Source organism: Coregonus lavaretus (genome assembly GCF_964263955.1).
Source record: "Coregonus lavaretus genome assembly, chromosome: 5".
Classification (NCBI taxonomy): domain Eukaryota; kingdom Metazoa; phylum Chordata; class Actinopteri; order Salmoniformes; family Salmonidae; genus Coregonus; species Coregonus lavaretus.
The window spans coordinates 27,726,477-27,745,989 of NC_139992.1; the positions used below are offsets into that span (position 1 = coordinate 27,726,477).

General features: G+C 43.6%; 1 protein-coding gene and 1 pseudogene across 8 annotated transcripts; both read right to left on the minus strand.

Moving 5' to 3' along the window:
* Positions 1-553: 553 nt before the first annotated feature.
* Positions 554-6,030, minus strand: LOC311129655 (ankyrin repeat and SOCS box protein 11-like; annotated as a pseudogene). Its single transcript has 7 exons — positions 5,910-6,030; positions 5,138-5,217; positions 4,933-5,041; positions 4,196-4,346; positions 3,796-4,055; positions 842-897; positions 554-672 (listed from the first exon to the last, which is right to left on the minus strand). The product of its transcript is annotated as an ankyrin repeat and SOCS box protein 11-like (transcript).
* Positions 6,031-10,828: 4,798 nt separating this feature from the next.
* LOC311129646 (phosphatidylinositol N-acetylglucosaminyltransferase subunit A-like) lies at positions 10,829-19,192 on the minus strand. 7 transcript variants are annotated; one of them, XM_084162009.1, is made up of 9 exons: positions 18,630-18,730; positions 17,412-17,476; positions 16,869-16,987; positions 16,144-16,657; positions 15,476-15,746; positions 15,170-15,302; positions 14,943-15,075; positions 14,470-14,676; positions 10,829-14,306 (listed from the first exon to the last, which is right to left on the minus strand). In XM_084162009.1, exons 4-9 carry the CDS (start codon positions 16,588-16,590, stop codon positions 14,013-14,015), a joined length of 1,485 nt encoding a protein of 494 aa, XP_084018135.1. In that variant the 5' UTR covers positions 16,591-16,657; positions 16,869-16,987; positions 17,412-17,476; positions 18,630-18,730; the 3' UTR covers positions 10,829-14,012. The 7 variants fall into 7 exon arrangements, with proteins under 7 accessions (XP_084018135.1, XP_084018137.1, XP_084018136.1 ...); XM_084162011.1 differs by lacking the exon at positions 17,412-17,476 and having other exon boundaries at positions 18,630-18,733; XM_084162010.1 differs by lacking the exon at positions 16,869-16,987 and having other exon boundaries at positions 17,412-19,192.
* Between the last annotated feature and the right edge of the window lie 321 nt (positions 19,193-19,513).

Consider the following 19,513-nt stretch of genomic DNA (forward strand, 5'->3'; position numbering starts at 1 on the left):
TGAAACATGGGACCAATACTTAACATGTTGCGTTTATATTTTTGTTCAGTATACCTTTTAGTTGAAACTCTATATAAATTATACTGGAGTATTTGAAAAATTAGAATTTTCAAATAAACTACAAAAACTAGTTGCCCACAACTTGTCTTTTGTCAAAGAGATCCAGCAGGGGAATGGGCCAGGGTTAGATACAGTATGTGATGGGGCTCCCTCTGCCGGTAATATTACTCAATTACCTAAACACAAGTCCACAGCAACATAAGGGGTTTATGACAACAACAAAAAACGATTTTGGATATGTTGAATAAAATAATTTTTGGGGGAAAATACAGCAACCTCAGAAAAGATAAAAGCTACAAAAACAGTCAACCCAGTTTCTATTAACCCAGGATATACAAAACCATCTGACATTCATTCATCGTTCAGTCACCAACTCACTGCTCAAAACATTGAACAAGTTGAAAAGTCAATTAAAATAGCTATGTCATAAGCTAACACAGTATAAAAAGTAATTTACAAAACACGTGAAAAGGTTGCTGTTCCAGTGTTAGTGTTAAAGCAGGAAAGCCTGGAATCTGTAAGGGAGGTAGAGGCCTGATGTTCTGTGCAGACGAGTTCGTCCCAAACTCTTCCGAATGCAGAATCGACACAGCTGAGAGAGAGTGCAGGGACCTGGGGAAAAAGACATGAGGAGGTAGAACGAAAAAGAGGATGGGAGCAGATAGGTTAGACATGGAAAATCTATTGATAGTTTATGTACTGATGGAAGGCTTTCATACTGTAAGAAGTTTGGGTAGACTCATGCATGCATGTGTTTGTGCGTGAATGTGCATATTCTCACCCCTTTTCTGTATTGTAGTTCTGACTAGTGTCCGTGGCTGCCAGCTCCATAGGAGTCTTCCCGTCTGAACAGAGCATATGAGCGGAGTGGAGCGGTGAGAATCTCAGCTCCTCGCTCACGGAGCTGTTCACCCCTCCGCTCCCCCCGCTCAAAGCCACTTCAGGCCAGTCCGCTCATTATCGCTCAGCGCTCAACGAAGTTTGCATCGCGCTCCACTCAAATCGCCCCCTCGCTCGCTCCAAAAAAGGAAAAAAATCTGCATGTATTTCACTTTTAGCTTAAACCACAGCCTTACCTCCCAAAGAACTAAAGAGCAACAACAACATTTTCCAAATATAAATGTTTTATTTCAAATTACAAATTAGGCCTAGCCTATGTAAGAAGGAATATACACAAAAAGTCCTGTAAAATTTAACGAATCAATGGGCCTAATTACATAAATAAAAATATACAGGCTATACATCAAAGTTTTAAAAGTAAATTAACTATTAGGCCAAAATTCTGATAACTGAACTTTTGCGCAGTTTGCACGTGGATTAAAATTAAAATTGGCTTGTATCCATTGTCAAACTTTAAAATTAAAAATTAAAAAATGAATTGCTTTCCTTATCTACAGTTCTTTTGAGTTCACCTTCAAGAACACAAGTTTGACCAATGTCTGAGGCTTCAGACTCATGCGGTGGTTTCTTGACAGCAGGCCACCAGCGGAGAAAATCCTCTCTGCGCTCACAGACCCGCTTGGGATGCTGAACACAATGCAAGCTACTTTAGCCAGGCGGGGAAAAGACGTGGAGTTTTCTTTCCAAAATCGAATAACATCTGCGTCCGGGTTCTGTCTCGGGGATGAGAGGTAATTTTGGCGTCTCCGGTTATGCGTAGCTGCTCACTGAAGTATGACCCGAACAGGCAAGCTCTTTTTGGTTCAGGCTCGGGATTCAGGTCAGCGGCGGGTGGGGTGTCTGTCTCGGGTGTCCCGCTGGGAGCGTTAATTTCCTCAGCTTCTTTTATGAGGAGGTTGCAGATCTCCCCGAGTTTGTTGCATACAGACTCATCTCGGATTATCCATTCTGTCTTGAAACGGGGATCTAACACTGATGCTAAAATGAGATGTTTATCAGTATAGTATATTCCATAGCGAATTGACACGTTGTTAGCCAATGTTTCTGCAAAAGCAGCGATGCCCATTGAAAGTGCAGCGTGAGTGTCATCGGTGAGCAGGGATTTGATTTCTGTGACAGCAGGGAGGATCATCCCCAGGTTCCCCAGCTCCTTCTGCATTTTGTCTGTGAGGTCTGCCAGTGGTGTCAGCACACTGAAAAGGTGTGTCAGCTGCCGTACTTAATTCAGGGTGATGTTAGCAACATTAGACTTGAGTTTGTTTTGCCATAACGGTTATTTTTGGAATAACCGGATGAACGACTGAATCAAGTGATCCATCAAGTGGCGCAGGCATTTGTGGGGCGGACACCTAATTGGTCGGTTTCCTCTGTGTTCAGGGTGCTCTTGCGTACACTTTTCACCAGGTGCCCAACTTTCACTAACAGCCTATTAATGTTGTCGTGCTCGTTAATGGCGTCTTTGATCGCCAGCTGAAGCATGTGAATGGGGCATCTCAGATGTAAATTTAACACAGTAAAGTACAGATTTATCATAGTTTCTACATTAGAGGTTATCACTTCCACATGGACTTGCGAGGGCGCAGGTGGTTCCTCATCCTCCTCTTCATGTTCTGCACTGCTGCTGGCATCCGCGGTCACTTCACCCTCCGCCTCCTCTTCAGTGCCAGGGAGGAGGTTAAATGCCTTGATCATGTTGCTGGCACTGTCAGTGATGACCCGAATCACACGTCGTTGCACGTTCCAATATTTCAGTACACTTTCATACTTTTGGTAAATACGATCTGCGGTATGGTGCCCCTGTATGTGCTCACAGCCCAACAAAACCGTGTGCCCCCGGAACGTCCCATCAATGAAACTGGCCACGATGCCAAGGAAGCTGTTCCCTCTTCTACTGGTCCAAATGTCCACTGACTGAACGAGCCCATCACCATTTTGCAGTAGGTCTTGCAGTTTGGCTTCCATCTCTTCCAGGGCATGTGGCATGAATGTGTCCCGTGCGGTGTTGTAGCATGGGGGGGGTGGGGGGGGGGGGGGGGGGGGGGGTGTAGCCCAGTTGAGCTGCGCTGGCGAAGTGTTGCATCCCTTCACGTTCTCCTTTACTCAGCGGTTCATAGTCCATGTAAATAATTTTTTTAAATGCTACATCCAGCTCTCTTTTTCTCTCCCTTGTTATGGTTGGGCCTTTGTGTGCAGTGAATAAACTTTTGAATTCCTCAACCCTTTTCTCTTGTTGCTGCTGCTGCTCCTCTTGCTTTATAAAATACAAATTCATGGACGACACAAATTAAATTAAACGAACCATATATTAGGCCTACTTTGAATGACAAAACGAATTTGTTTGAATACTATATTTACTTTACACTTTTGTTACAAGTTACCCTATTCAACTTGCTAACCTTTTGCTTTCTTCGCAGCATGTTTCTCGTAGCACACTTTCGTGTTTTCGAGAGATGTGTCTTTTTAGATTCCAAAATGAATCTTTACTGACTGAAACGATGTCACCACATTCTTTTTCTTGAACCACATTATCATTGTTAGTTAGTTTTATATTAATAGTACACCTGTATGACTTCTCATTTTCCTTTTTGAAGTACTTGGTGAACTCCATTATTGAGCCGAGTTCTGACTGAAAATAGTCTACTGTTGATGACTGTGCAAGACACAGATGGATTCTGGGTCAGGCTTGAGCATGCTTCAGACTCGTTGTGTGAGCGGAGCGAAATTGGAGCGGGACATAGGGCGACGCTCCGTCCATTTTAAAATGCCGCTCTGCGCTCTGTCCAAAATCCGGCCACTCGCGCTCCCCGCTCGCTCCCGCTCCACTCCGCTCACATGCTCTGCGTCTGAATTCCTACAACTCCCATCAGCCCCGTAGTCCATCAGCAGCTCCACCTCCCTGACTCCTCCCCCTTGCACTGCTGCGTGTAACGACGTGTCCTGACCACACCCACCCTGGTCATCAACACCTGATTGCAGCGGTCTCTCTACACAGTCGGTGGCCTGAGCCAGACAAGCAGTATACAGAGGGGTTCCCACACCAGGCAGCTCAAGGTCTATGTGGGCCCCATGAGACCCCTCCAGACACTCCCTGTGACCTGGGGAGGGAAACGACTTTTACTGAGTACAATGTTTACCATTACACCATCATGCTGCATGAAAGGATCATTCTGATTCTGCATATGAAATACATCCGCAAAAACACACATATATGTAGAATACAACCACATACACTTACCTCTCTTCGCAGCCTCGTGGATGGGTGATGACAGGTGGTGGACAAGGTGTGTGGTGAAGCTGTACTGTAGAATCAGTCAGACACAGGCAACACTCCCACTGCTGCAGGCATTGAAGAGGGGCGTGGCTCCATCAGTTGATACCATCTTCACCTACAGAGAAACACAAGGGCCAATCACATGAAGAGGCTTTAGATGCTCACGCTACATACACTGAGTATACAAAACATTAAGAACACCTGAGGGGTATTCCAGAAAGATGGTTTAACAAATTCAGGATTTCCTGAACATATCCAGCTTGTCTTAACCAGATCAGGGAGTCCAGGATTTCTTGGTTCCAGAACGGCTGCTTCTCATTTAAGTTATTAGGCTAAGCGAAGCGCAGATTGGTTGATCTGACAAATGGCGCGTGCACGCCTCATTCAAAAAGGTGCTCAAGTCGATGACACAACAAACTATAGATATGGAGTCAAAAGACAGAGCCCAATATTTCACAAGTCTAGAACAAGAAACAATTGTAACAATATACAACAAATATGTTCACATATTTACCAAAAAAAGTAATACAGCCACCACCGCAAAAGCCAGAGAGGGAGGCTGACGGACAGAGTAAATGTGCAAGTGAAGTGCCACGATTCCAATATCTAATAGGCCTAGCTTACACACATGGCTGATTAGTAATAATGCTCTCACTTTATAGAGCACTTTGTGCACTGTCAATCTAAAATGGCATCCTTACATTGGCCCCGTTCTCCAGCAGGAACTTGGTGCAGGCGCAATGGCCTCCGAGACAGGCCTGGTGGAGGGGATAGACCCATGTCCATGGTCAGCATGTCCACATGGAACCCCTGAGAGAGAGTGGAGGAAAATGTGTTAATGTTGTGTATATGACATGTGTGTGTTATGTTTAGTGTGTGTGTATATCATCTTTTTTGACTGTGTACTTGTGTGACCAGAGTCCTCAGGATCAGGAGTCTACCATGGTAGGCAGCATCGTGAAGAGGAGTCCTGTCTGACCACAAGTCTGTGGAAACACACATCCTTCATAGCCTGTCTAAACACAGCACATCATTACGAGACAAGCAACCTCCTGGACCCCAGTGCCCGGTTCCTGCCTGCTCCCCTGCCCGAGTATCACCGAAAACACTCCCTGTGTGAACTAAACACCCACACGGACACAGACTTCCTCTCTCTCTCCAAACTGATCATACTCGTCTCAACAATATAAATAAATTAATATTCATCAGACAAACCGGTTGGAACAGCCAGGAGAGTTTATGTGGAAATGAGAGGCAGTTGCCCATTGTGAGGGAAATGTATTGCTTTACATACTGGACTATTCCGAAACTAGACTTTGGTTCGTAAGACAATTATATATATTTATTCATTTTCAATTTGAATAACACCATCAGTGGCCTAGACAGTATTCTTCTTCTATTCTTCTAGAAAGACACCAAGATACAGTATATTGATCTAACTGCTCTCTCCTTCCATTTTCTCCATCTCTCATTACCTCAACCAATGCCAAAAAATATCTGAAACAATTCCAGTTCTTAACTCTTAGGAGAACAGATAGTGTTTATTCAGGACACCAACCATTCTATGTTGAACAACACCATTAATACAACAGGCAAAAGCACACAACACACTGAAGATCTCTTGGCCTCTCAAATTGTGTTTAACTTTCTTGCTCTCTCCTAACGTTAACTTACTTACTAAACAGAATGTACTTTGACAAAGCAGCAGTGAGTGAGTTGCACGCCAGTCCCACATAGATGTGGAAGGGGCCCCTCCAAGGCCGACTGCACAGGGCAATCTCAGTCTGAACAGCACCCATTGTCAAACAACAACAGCAGCCTCCTCCACAGTAACTGAACCATGCTATTAGCCTGTGAGTGGAATCCACAAACCTGTCTGGCTGCTGCTGGCCTTCCCAGACCTCTTATCAGGCCCCAATCTACCTCCTCCCCGACAAGTATCACCTCCACAACCCCCCTGTCCATGGGATAGGGGTAACTTGGATGACAATAGAGGTAAGCATAGGACAGACGATGGACTGATGGACACACACACAGATATACTGGGGGTTTTCATAGAGCAACATGCTTTCATCAAACCATGGTTCAGTTTTTACAAACAGTCTGGATGTCAACTTCATACATACAGTCAGACTACACGCTCCGCGGCCGCTAGGGGGGAACTCACAATGAAAAATGTTCCTGTTAAAATATAATACACAAGGTGCAATTTCGACATTTGGTAGTGCATAAGCAGTTTTCCACTTGTTATGTCAGTCACTGACAGTCTCTCAATTAGCCCATGTCAGCAAAACAATTGCATTACTAGGTAAGGTAGTCTATCCAGCTATAAACCTTGTAGTAATCATGACCAAATTTCCGACTGGGCACTCAGGGCATGTGCCCATGGACCCTGACCTCCAGGGGGCCCACATTGATTTTGCTAGTCACTCTCACTCAGATACAGTACCTTCAGAAACGATTCACACCCTTTGACTTTTGCAAAATGTTGGTGCATTACAGCCTGAATTTAAAATGGATTCAATTGAGATTTTTGGTCAGTGGCCGTCACACAACACCCCATAATGTCGAAGTGGAATTATGTTTTTAGACATTCTTACAAATTAATAAAAAATGAAAAGCTGAAATGTCAGTTGGTAGAGCATGGCGCTTGCAACGCCAGGGTTGTGGGTTCGTTTCCCACGGGGGGCCAGTATGAAAATGTATGCACTCACTAACTGTAAGTCGCTCTGGATAAGAGCGTCTGCTAAATGACTAAAATGTAAATGTAAAATTAGTCAATAAGTATTCAACCCTAAATACATCCAGGAGTAAAAAAATCACATAATAAGTTGCATGGACTCCCTCTGTGTGCAATAAGTGTTTAACATGATTTTTGAATGACTACCTCATCTCTGTATCCCACATAAACAATTATATGTAAGGTCCCTCAGTCGAGCAGTGAATTTCAAACACAAATTCAACCACAAAGACCAGGGAGGTTTTCCAATGCCTCGCAAAGAAGATGGGTAAAAAAAACAAAAAACAGACATTGAATAACCCTTTGAGCATGGTGAAGTTATTCCTTACATGTTGGATGGTGAATCAATACACACAGTCACTACAAAAATACAGGCGTTATTTTTCATTCAGTTGCTGGAGAGGAAGGCAACTGCTCAGGGATTTCACCATGAGGCCAATGGTGACTTTAAAACAGCAACAGAGTTTAATGGCTGTGATAGGAGAAAACGGAGGATGGATCAACAACATTGTAGTTACTCCACAATACTAACCTAATTGACAGAGTGAACAGAAGGAAGCCTGTACAGAATAACAAATATTCTGCAACAAGACACTAAAGTAATACTGATAAAAAAGAAACGGAATGGAGCTAAGCACAGGCAAAATCCTAGAGGAAAATCTGCTTTCCACCAGACACTGGCATTTTTCCTATTTTGTTGCATTACAACCTGTAATTTAAATGGAATTTTAATTGGATTTCATGTAATGGACATACGCAAAATAGTCCAAATTGGTGAACTGAAATGAAAAACATTTGTGCATATGTATTCACCTCCTTTGCTATGAAGCCCCTAAATAAGATCTGGTGCAACCAATTACCTTCAGAAGTCACATAATTAGTTAAATAAAGTCCACCTGTGTGCAATCTAAGTGTCACATGATCTGTCACATGATCTCAGTATATATACACCTGTTCTGAAAGGCCCCAGAGTCTGCAACACCACTAAGCAAGGGGCACCACCAAGCAAGCGGCACCATGAAGATCAAGGAGCTCTCCAAAAAGGTCAGGGACAAAGTTGTGGAGAAGTACAGATCAGGGTTGGGTTATAAAAAAATATCTGTCACTTTGAACATCCCACAGAGCACCATTGAATCCATTATTAAAAAATTGAAAGAATATGGCACCACAACAAACCTGCCAAGAGAGGGCCGCCCACCAAAACTCACGGCCCAGGCAAGGAGGGCATTGATCAGAGAGGCAACAAAGAGACCAAAGATAACCCTGAAAAGACCTGCAAAGCTCCACAGCGGAGATTGTCTGTCCATAGGACCACTTTAAGCCATACACTCCACAGAGCTGGGCTTTACGGAAGAGTGGCCAGAAAATAATAGTTCAAATCCTGTTTATTTGTCTTATTTATTGTTTGGTTCACAAAATTTTTTATTTTGCATCTTCAAAGTGGTAGGAATGTTGTGTAAATCAAATGATACAAACCCCCCCAAAATCCATTTTAATTCCAAGTTGTAAGGCAACAAAATAGGAAAAATGCCAAGGGGGATGAATACTTTCGCAAGCCACTGTAGATTAATTCACCTTTTGCAGGACAACAACCTAAACCACAAGGCCAAATCTACACTGGAATTGCTCACCAAGAAGACTGAATGTTTCTGAGTGGCCTAGTTACAGTTTTGACTTAAATCTGCTTGAATATCTATGGCAAGACTTGAAAATGGTTGTCTAGCAATGATCAACAACAATTTGACATTGCTTGAAGAATTTTGAAAAGAATAATGGGCAAATATTGTATAATACTTAAAGACTTACCCAGAAAGACTCACAGCTGTAATCACTGCCAAAGGAGATTCTAACTTGTATTGACCCAGGGGTGTGAATAATTATGTAAATTAGATATTTATGTATTTCATTTTAAATAAATTTGCACAAACCATTTTTTTTTTACTTTGTCATTATGCGGTAATGTGTGTAGATATTGTGTGTAAAAATATTTTTAATCAATGTTGAATTCAGGCTGTAACATAACAAAATATGGAATAAGTCAAGGGGTATGAATAATTTCTGAAGGCACTGTATCATATGAACATGGCATAATTAATGGAAAATGTGTAGAATTGCAGGCAATTAGCTTTAAAACGGGAATATTGCTATGGGAGTGTCCAGCACAGGCCTATGTTTCCATTAACCTTTGAATGAAAAGTCAATACTGTATGCAGAGCCGCCTCTAGCCTTTTGGCCACTAAAATGTTTTGCCAGCGAGGGGTGGCAACCAAATCTCGCTTAGGGCCACCAAAAGGCTAGAGGTTCATGGAAACATAGGCCTTTGTTTGCTATGGGAGTGAGTGTCCAGCATCTCTGGAACCTCTCTGCATACAGTACTCTCTCTTCTACATCTCTTTGACACATTAGGGGCTCATGAATGCCCTGAATCTCTTTAGGCAGTAAATGTGTTTTTATAGTGACAACAATAGATGTGCATTACCCAGTCTACGCCCCTAACGATGTGTGAATGGTGCCCTATCCTCAGACTTGAAAAGAAAGTCTACGGCCCAGTAAATCACTGGGGCCAAGCTTCCTGCCATCCAGGACCTCTATACAAGGTGGTGTCAGAGGAAGGCCCAAAAAATTGTCAAAGACTCCAGCCACCCAAGTCATAGGCAGGTAGCTTAGTGGTTAAGAGCGTAGTGCCAGTAACCGAAAGGTCGCTGGTTCTAATCCCCGAGCCGACTAGGTGAAAAATCTGTCGATGTGCCCTTGAGCAAGGCACTTAACCCTAATTGCTCCTGTAAGTCGCTCTGGATAAGAGCGTCTGCTAAATGACTAAAATGTAAATGTAATAGACTGTTCTCTCCGCTACTGCACGGAGCGCCAAGTCTAGGTCAAAAAGGCTCCTTAACAGCTTCTACCCCCAAGCCATAAGACTGCTGAAAAATTAATCAAATGGCTCCCCCCTATTTGCATTGACCCCCTCCCCCCCTTGCTTTTTTACACTGCTGCTACTCACTGTTTATTATCTATGCATAGTCACTTTACCCCTACCTACATGTATATATTACCTCAATTACCTCGACTAACCTGTACTCCCGCACATTGACTCGGTACCTGTACCCCCCGTATATAGCCTCATTATTGTTATTTTATTGTGTTACTGTTTTTTACTTTAGTTTATTTAGTAAATATTTTCTTTAAACTGCATTGTTGGTTAAGGTCTTGTAAGTAAGCATTTCACGGTAAGGTCTACACCTGTTGTATTCGGCGCAAGTGACAAATACAATTTAATTTGGGCTGCCACTCAGAAGAATTTAAAAAAAGAAGGAAAAAAAATCATTACAAAAGATACATAACTACAAAGTATTGATCATTTTGATTATAAAGTTTAAGAAATAATACATTCAATATAGAGCACCCATCCCATCCCATCCCATCCCATTCCCCCACCTTCCATCCCATCCCATCCCATTCCCCCACCTTCCATCCCATCCCATCCCATTCCCCCAACCCCACACAGCTAACATCTCTCCATCCAGCCCTGGTCAATACTTTGTGAGAGGCTGTCTGGCTCAGGGTTTTCCAAACTCGGTCCTGGGGGCCCCCTTGGATGCATGTTTTGGTATTTGCCCTAGCACTACACAGCTGATTCAAATAACCCACTCATCATCAAGCTTTGCTTTTTTGAATCAGCTGAGTATTGCTAGGTCAAAAACCAAAACGTGCACCCAGGGGGTCCCAGGATAGAGTTTGGGAAACCCTGGTCTGGCTGACATATTATTTATTTGGTGGGGGAGGGTTAACTCCTACCTTGCAGGGGTCCAGAGAAACTGCGTTAAGCCAGTGCAGATATTGCCTGTTATAACCATGGCTGGATTGGCATATAGCATTTTAATAATGAAATTATAGCTAGCTATTGAAAATACAGTGCATTCGGAAAGTATTCAGACCCATCGACTTTTTCCAGATTTTGTTACATTACAGCCTTATTCTAAAATGGATTACATTGTTTTTTCCCCCCTCATCAATCTACACACAATACCCCATAATGACGAAGCAAAAACAGGTTTTTAGATTTTTTTTGCACATTTGTAAAACATTTTTTAAATCACATTTACATAAGTATTCAGACCCTTTACTCAATACTTTGTTGAAGCACATTTGGCAGTGATTACAGCCTCAAGGCTTCTTGGATATGACGTTACAAGCTTGGCACACCTGTATTTGGGGAGTTTCTCCCATTCTTCTCTGCAGATCCTCTCAAGCTCTGTCAGGTTGGATGGGGAGCTTCGCTGCACAGCTATTTTCAGGTCTCTCCAGAGATGTTCGATCGGGTTCAAGTCCGGGCTCTGGCTGGGCCACTCAAGGACATTCAAAGACTTGTCCCGAAGCCACTCCTGCGTTGTCTTGGCTGTGTGCTTAGGGTAGTTGTCATGTTGTAAGGTGAACCTTTGCTCTAGTCTAAGGTCCTGGGCGCTCTGGAGCAGGTTTTCATCAAGGATCTCTCTGTACTTTGCTCCGTTCAGCTTTCCCTCTATCCTGACTAGTCTCCCAGTCCCTGCCGCTGAAAAACATCCCCACAGTATGATGCTGCCACCACCATGCTTCACTGTAGTGATGGTGCCAGGTTTCCTCCAGACATGACACTTGGCATTCAGGCCAAAGAGTTCAATCTTGGTTTCATCAGACCAGAGAATCTTGTTTCTCATGGTCAGAGTCCTTTAGGTGCCTTTTGGCAAACTCCAAGCGGGCTGTCATGTGCCTTTTACTGAGGAGTGGCTTCCGTCTGGCCACTCTACCATAAAGGCCTGATTGGTGGAGTGCTGCAGAGATGGTTGTCCTTCTGGAAGGTTCTTCCATCTCTACAGTGGAACTCTGGAGGTCTTTCAGAGTGACAGTCGGGTTCTTGGTCACCTCCCTGACCAAGGCCCTTCTCCCCCGTTTGCTCAGTTTGGCCGGCCGGCCAGCTTTAGGAAGAGTCTTGGTGGTTCCAAACTTCTTCTATTTAAGAATGATGGGGGCCACTGTGTTCTTGGGGACCTTCAATGCTGCAACATGTTTTGGTACTTGTCCCCAGATCTGTGCCTCGACAAAATCCTGTCTCTGAGATCTTCGACCTCATGGCTTGGTTTTTGCTCTGACATGCACTTTCAACTGTGGGACTTTATATAGCCAGGTGTGTGCCTTTCCAAATCATGTCCAATCAATTGCATTTACCACAAATGGACTCCAATCAAGTTGTAGAATCATCTAAAGGATGATCAATGGAAACAGGATGCACCTGAGCTCAATTTCCAGTCTCATAGCAAAGGTTCTGAATACTTACAGTACCAGTCCAAAGTTTGGACACACCTACTCATTCAAGGGTTTTTCTTTATTTTTACTATTTTCTACATTGTAGAATAAACTATTAAATAACAAATATGGAATCATGTAGTAACCAAAAAAGTTAAATAAATCTAAATATACTTTATATTTTTCAAAGTAGCCACCCTTTGCCTTGGTGACAGCTTTGCACACTCTTGGCATTCTCTCAACCAGCTTCATGAGGAATGCTTTTCCAACAGTCTTGAAGGAGTTCCCACATATGCTGAGCACTTGGCTGCTTTTCCTTCACTCTGCGGTCCAACTCATCCCAAACCATCTCAATTGGGCTGAGGTCGGGTGATTGTGGAGGCCAGGTCATCTGATGCAGCACTCCATCACTCTCATTGGTCAAATAGCCCTTACACAGCCTGGAGGTTTGTTTTGGGTCATTGTCCTGTTTAAAAACAAATGATAGTCCCTCTAAGCGCAAACCTGATGGGATGGCGTATCGCTGCAGAATGCTGTGGTAGCCATGCTAGTTAAGTGTGCCTTGAATTTTTATTTATTTATTTATTTCACCTTTATTTAACCAGGTAAACCAGTTGAGAACAAGTTCTCATTTACAACTGCGACCTGGCCATCAACAACACAGAATTCTAAATAAATCACTGACAGTGTTACCAGCAAAGCACCCCCACACCTCCTCCTCCATGCTTCACAGTTGGAACCACATGTGGAGATCCTCCGTTCACCTACTCTGCGTCTCACAAAGACACGGCAGTTGGAACCAAAAATCTCAAATTTGGACTCATCAGACCAAAGGACAGATTTCCACCTTTCTAATGTCCATTGCTCATGTTTCTTGGCCCAAGCAAATCTTATTCTTATTGGTGTCCTTTAGTAGTGATTTCTTTGCATCAATTCAACCATGAAGGCCTGATTCACGCAGTCTCCTCTGAACAGTTGATGTTGAGATGTGTCTGTTACTTGAACTCTGTGAAGCATTTATTTGGGCTGCAATCTGAGGTGCAGTTAACTCTAATGAACTTATCCTCTGCAGCAGAGGTAACTCTGGGTCTTCATGAGAGACAGTTTCATCATAGCACTTGATGGTTTTTGCGACTGCACTTGAAGAAACTTAACGTTTTTCAAATTTTCCAGATTGACTGCCCTTCATGTCTTAAAGTAACGATGGACTGTCGTTTCTCTTTGCTTATTTGAGCTGTCATCAAGGCAAAGGGTGGCTACTTTGAAGAATCTCAAATATAAAACATATTTGTTTAACACTTTTTTGATTACTACATGACTCCATGTGTTATTTCATGGTTTTGATGTCTTCACTATTATTCTACAATGTTGAAAATAGTAAAAATAAATTATTGAAATAAAAGTGACAGGTCACCAACATCGTTAAGGGACAAAATAGGTAATTATGAAAAACTTTACTTTACTTATTTACATTATAGGTCAAGATCCAGGAAGCAGTGCATCATCAGGCTACACACAGCCATCATCGTGAGATCGGTATACCCTCAACCTTTTTCCTATGTCAAATAATTCTGTGCGCCTATATCCCTTCTTTATTCAGTGCAAATCAGGGATTACAATGAATATAAGTCTTAACTTTACCTGAGCAAGAAAAAAAAAATGACTGGTCAGTCTCCACAGGTCATAAGGTAGTGGGGTCAGGTATCAATATATCAGGAGTTATATAATAGGATAAGGACTTGTGCCTGCTTGGAGTTGTGATCATAACTTGGTCTTGTGACCACCTGGCTCCTCCTTTGTCAAGACGGCACTTTTAGAGTGAGTTCCTTTCCTATCGCCCAAGCCCCGCCTCCACAATCCCTGGGGGCCTGTGGCGTCCATGGCAATGTCTATGAGGCGGTCTGGGAGGAGCCAGCGGAGGAGGAGCAGGAAGAGGAAGTCGAGAACAGCAAAGAGGGAAAAGATGGAGCCTGCCACGGGGCCACAATGTGCCCTCAGTCTGAGCAGCCGTCTGTCCAGAGGAAGAACCTCCTTCCCAACGACGCAGTCATACACCTGACAAAATAGAGAGAGCATTGACACAGTGTTAGTATCACTTAATTAGACCTCATCAGTATCTCAGTCTGTGTCAATGAAAGGTATTATGAAAGTGTATCACAGTGTAGATTTATGAAACATAATAAAATAGAGAGTAAAACAGAAGCATGTTTGAGCCTACCTTCTCTGTCCTCTCTGCGACGTTCCTCCAGGTGTACAGGGTGCGGACATGGGCGTGGATGGTGGCGGGGGAGGCAACCCGGCCTGATAGTTGCCTAGCGATGACACTCTCCAGGCCGGCACACAGAGAATGCACGGTGGGCTCGCACAGGGTGATCAGATCCTCAGGCAGAACCTCTGGGATCCCTCCAACACGCGTACTTACCACCTACAAGCACACACACAAAATTATCAGATCTCGAAATCTCTCACATCACAAGCATACTCAACATCTAAACACCCACACATATACAAAGTTTACCTCATTGCCCCATTAATCTTAATGCACAAACACCCACTCAATCCACCACTGCTTCTCATTAGACTATCCCTGACTAACACCCAACCAGTCCCAGGTATCAACCACTTTATCTCAAAGTGCACCAGTTAACATATACTGTACCTGGCCTGTGTTGTAATAAGGGATGAACCCACCTGTAGTCCACAGCTGGCTCCCTCCACTATGGCCATGCAGAAGGCCTCAGTCAGGGAGGTGTTGAGGAAGATATGTCCCTGGACCAACACCCCACGCACATCCTTATGCTCCAGGGCCCCCAGGAGATGCACCCTGGGGAGAGAGAGAAGCAACTCATACAGTACATATAAACATATTCGTACATACAACCACATACATACACACACACATCACTGTATAATTGTACCTGTCGTGTAGCTGGTATTTCTCTCTCACTTCCTCCAACACGATTCTCTTTGGTCCCTCTCCACCAATCAGGAAATGTAGATCTGGATGTTTCAGGCAGAGCTCTGGGATGATCCTTCCCAGAAGATCTATTCCTTAAAAAGGTAAAGAGCAGGGAATTACACTTCACACTCCTACAATCATACCTACAGGAACTGTATGTAATAATAAATGACAGGCACACATAGATCATCTTTTTGTTATGTGTGGTCCACATTTATCATTATATAAAGTATATAGTCTCACCCCTCCCTCCCTCCCACCCTACCTTTGCGGTAGACGAGACGGCTGATCACAACAATGGTGATCCTGTCGACATGCCGTTGGGAGGGGTCGGGGGTGAAGTCTCTGGGGTCGACGGCATTGGGGATGACAGAAACAATCTTGGGGTCGAGCCCTGCCCTGAGCACTGTGTTCTCTTTACTGGTGTACGACACACACACAATGTGATTGGTATCGCACAGAGACACAGTCAGCAGCTTATTGGTCAGCACCGAGCTGACGTCAGCAAAACCGAAGAGGGAGTGGTCAGTGAACACCTGTAAAACAGAAAACAACCTTTAGTTATTTATACTAGATGGACACATAAAAAGCTATTTCAGGAATGTGATATGCTACCGCAGGGCTGCCCAACCCTCTTCCTGGAGATCTACTGTCCTGTAGGTTTTCAGTCCAACCCTAATTTAGCATATCTGATTCAGCTAGTTGAGGTCTTGTTGAGCAGCTAATAAGTAGAATCAGGTGTGTTAAATTAGGGTTGGACTGAAAACCCACAGGACAGTAGATCTCCAGGAAGAGGGATGGGCAGCCCTGTGCTACCGTCTTGCCTTAGAATGCGTCTGCAATGGCACCATATTCCTATAGTGCACTACTTTCGGTCAAAAGTAGGCTTAGATTCACCACTCACAACACCCTCTCTGCTAGACTGCTACCCACCGTGTTGAGGCCCATGGTCTTGGCGTGGAAGAGTGCATCGTGGCCCATGGCGGAGAAGGAGCTGTGGGCGTGCACCACGGTGATGCGCTCCCTGATGAACACACAGCGCAGTAGTGGCAGGCTGTGGAAGCAGGTGGTTACGGTGGACTGGTTGTACATCACCTGCAGGGGCAGGTAGTAGACCTTGAGCCCGTTGGGCAGGTAGCGGACCCCCTTTCTGCAGCCGTAGGCGTGGGTGGCGATCACCACCTTGTGGCCCTTCTCTATCAGACACTGGGATAGCTGGTAGATGTGGCTCTCCACCCCTCCCATGTTGGGGTAGAAGAAGTCTGACACCATGCAAATGTTGTGTTTCCTGGCTGGGGCCTGGGGAGCTACTATGAGCCCGTCAGGGTGTCTGTTTGCTGGGGGAGCTTGGGCAGCCGTCCCCCTCCTTCGCTGGCCCATGGTAGTGGAGTGCTGTGGTTGTATGCGTCACTCATACAGTCGTTTCACATGTAGAGCAACCATGCACCTACGTAAATAATGAAATACACATTACAATGGCTAGATACAAGAACACAATCTGCTCAGGTTAACCTAGGACTCGATCTAAATACTGTATCATACACTTTGGTAATGAAGCTTATAGAAAGATGATCTTATGAATAAGCGGTTGCAAGCTAGCTAGTCGAGATCATCTTTGTAGTGGCTTATTCACGGAGTGTAAAAAACATTAGGAACACCTTCCTAATATTGAGTTGCACCCCCTTTTGCCCTCAGAACAGCCTCAATTCGTCAGGGCATGACTCTACAAGGTGTCGAAAGCGTTCCACAGGGATGCTGGCCCATGTCGACTCCAATGCTAAGAATAAGAAGACACAGTGGCAGAATTAATTCAACCACACCTTTGTTTTATCACAAAACCGGATACCAACCTCTGTCCTGTTTAGTCCACAGAGCATATTGCATTTAACAGACAGTTACATGACCTACAGCATGGTCAAGCAAGGTAATGTTTCCGGATTTTACAGACCACTAAATAACTATTGATTTAGAACCACAGAGAGTTACCGCAAGTCGCAAAGAAAACAGGAGCTGCCTCCACTATTCCAGCACCATTTCAACTTCAACATTATCAAATCACCTCTGCTTAGTTTAATACAGTGACAACTAAAAGATACCAAAACAATTTATTCCAATCAACGTAAGCTAAAGAAGATGTGGATGTCCATGGTCCTGTTTGCGTGAGTGTGTGTGCACGCAAGTAGAAAAATATGTTGACTCACCCTATTTGTAGAGAAACGCCAATGCCATCCTCCTTTCTTTCATGTTGACGAAACGGTCTATCACTCTGCCATACAGTTCACGCTTTTACTTTTTGTTGTCCTAGGCTACCTGGCTAAAATGCTTGCTTGCTAGCCTAACTTCCATTCATAGGCAACTTTAGCTAGTTAACATTAGCCTGCTACATATTGAACTTCCATCCTCTCAGGCCAGGGGCACAACAATGTATGAATTAATGGTTGGTAGCTCAGTTGGTAGAGCATGGCACTTGCAACGCCAGGGTTGTGGGTTCGATTCCCACGGGGGGCCAGTATGAAAATGTATGCACTCACTAACTGTAAGTCGCTCTGGATAAGAGCGTCTGCTAAATTACTAAAATGTAAAATAATAATTGGCCAGTATGGAGAATTAAGTAAAACCACAAGTCCAAATCCCTATCTCCATACATGGCTAATTTAGGAAAGGGACAAATTTAGCGATTTGATAGGAGGGATGCCAAAATCCAAGCTGGCTTCCCTTGACAATTTTTTTGGTGCGCCAGGACCATTCAAGGTTGAGTTCGCTCAGTTTATCTTAAACTGATTGGCACATTTTGTATATATATTTTTTTAATCAAGGGAGGCCAAATGCCCGCTGGCTTCCGTTGCATTCCATTCAATGTTAGGGATGGCAACAATGTCATACTCGTTTGGACCAGACAGCATCAGATAGATAGTCTACACGTAGAGACAGAGGTGTGCGGTTTCGCTCGCTCGGATGGTTTCTCCGGTGAGATATAATATAATAATAATAATAAGCCATTTAGCAGACGCTTTTATCCAAAGCGACTTGCAGTCATCCGTGCATACATTTTTACGTATGGGTGGTCCCGGGGATCGAACCCACTACCCTGGCGTTACAAGCGCCATGCTCTACCAATTGAGCTACAGAGGACCACATACATTCAGTGTCTTGAGAATTGAAGGTCAATTATGAAACACAGAGAGACGAAAGATAAATTATTATTATACGTATTTTCCTTGGCCCCATGAATATATCCATGGTTCCTAATGTTTGTACACTCAGTGTAGATAACCCATTCAGTTGTAGCTTGGAGGTAACTAACTACAGTAGCTTCTTAGCTGGCTAGTTAACGTTACAAATTAAGCTAGGTAAGCTAGTATGTTTGCTATGATGCTGCAAAGGACATTCAGAGGGTTCAGACTTGACTACGACCTTACCTTCAAAACAAAGTGAAATAGCTTTTTGTTTTATATAAATCAACAACTTTGTCTCAGTGCATCGTCAATCAAAACAGCACAGACACTTCCTGCTCCGCGTCATCGTGTCACAGATAGAACAATGAGACGTTCTTCTTCTTCTGCAGGTTTTATGGCAGACTACAACCCAAAAAGGTGTATTGCCGCCACCAACTGGACGGGTTGAAAAATCAAAACAAGGTTAAAAAAAAATCCATATGTGATAGGGAAACTACCTTAATCCACCCAAATAAAAATAGTACATTGACCAAAACAAAACTCCCACTTCTTCCTCCTTTCAATCTCCATATCTAGGGCCTGAGAGGGTGGTACGGCTTGTGCCAATATTCCATGTAACTCCTCCGCTGAGAAATCTCTCAATCCCAGGAACCGCTTCGCTGCATCCACAATTTTATTTTTATTTTTATTTCACCTTTATTTAACCAGGTAAGCCAGTTGAGAACAAGTTCTCATTTACAACTGCGACCTCGCCAAGATAAAGCAAAGCAGTGCGATAAAAACAACAACACAGAGTTACATATGGGGTAAAACAAAACATAAAGCCAAAAATACAACAGAAAATCTATATACAGTGTGTGCAAATGTAGCAAGTTATGGAGATAAGGCAATAAATAGGCTATAGTGCAAAATAATTACAATTAGTATTAACACTGGAATGATAGATGTGCAAGAGATTATGTGCAAATAGAGATACTGGGGTGCAAAAGAGCAAAATAAATAACAATATAGGGATGAGGTAGTTGGGTGGGCTAATTTCAGATGGGCTGTGTACATGTGCAGTGATCGGTAAGGTGCTCTGACAACTGATGCTTAAAGTTAGTGAGGGAGATAAGAGTCTCCAGCTT

What these genes read in the sequence shown, in the direction of transcription:
- LOC311129646 (XM_084162010.1), bottom strand. Translation starts at nt 16,590, where the DNA reads ATGGGCCAGCGAAGGAGGGGGACGGCTGCCCAAGCTCCCCCAGCAAAC. An exon ending in CCGTCTCGTCTACCGCAAAG is followed by an intron (nt 15,303 to 15,475) that starts GTAGGGTGGGAG and finishes TACCTTTTTAAG; the next exon opens with GAATAGATCTTCTGGGAAGG. An exon ending in GAGCCAGCTGTGGACTACAG is followed by an intron (nt 14,677 to 14,942) that starts GTGGGTTCATCC and finishes GTGTGCTTGTAG; the next exon opens with GTGGTAAGTACGCGTGTTGG.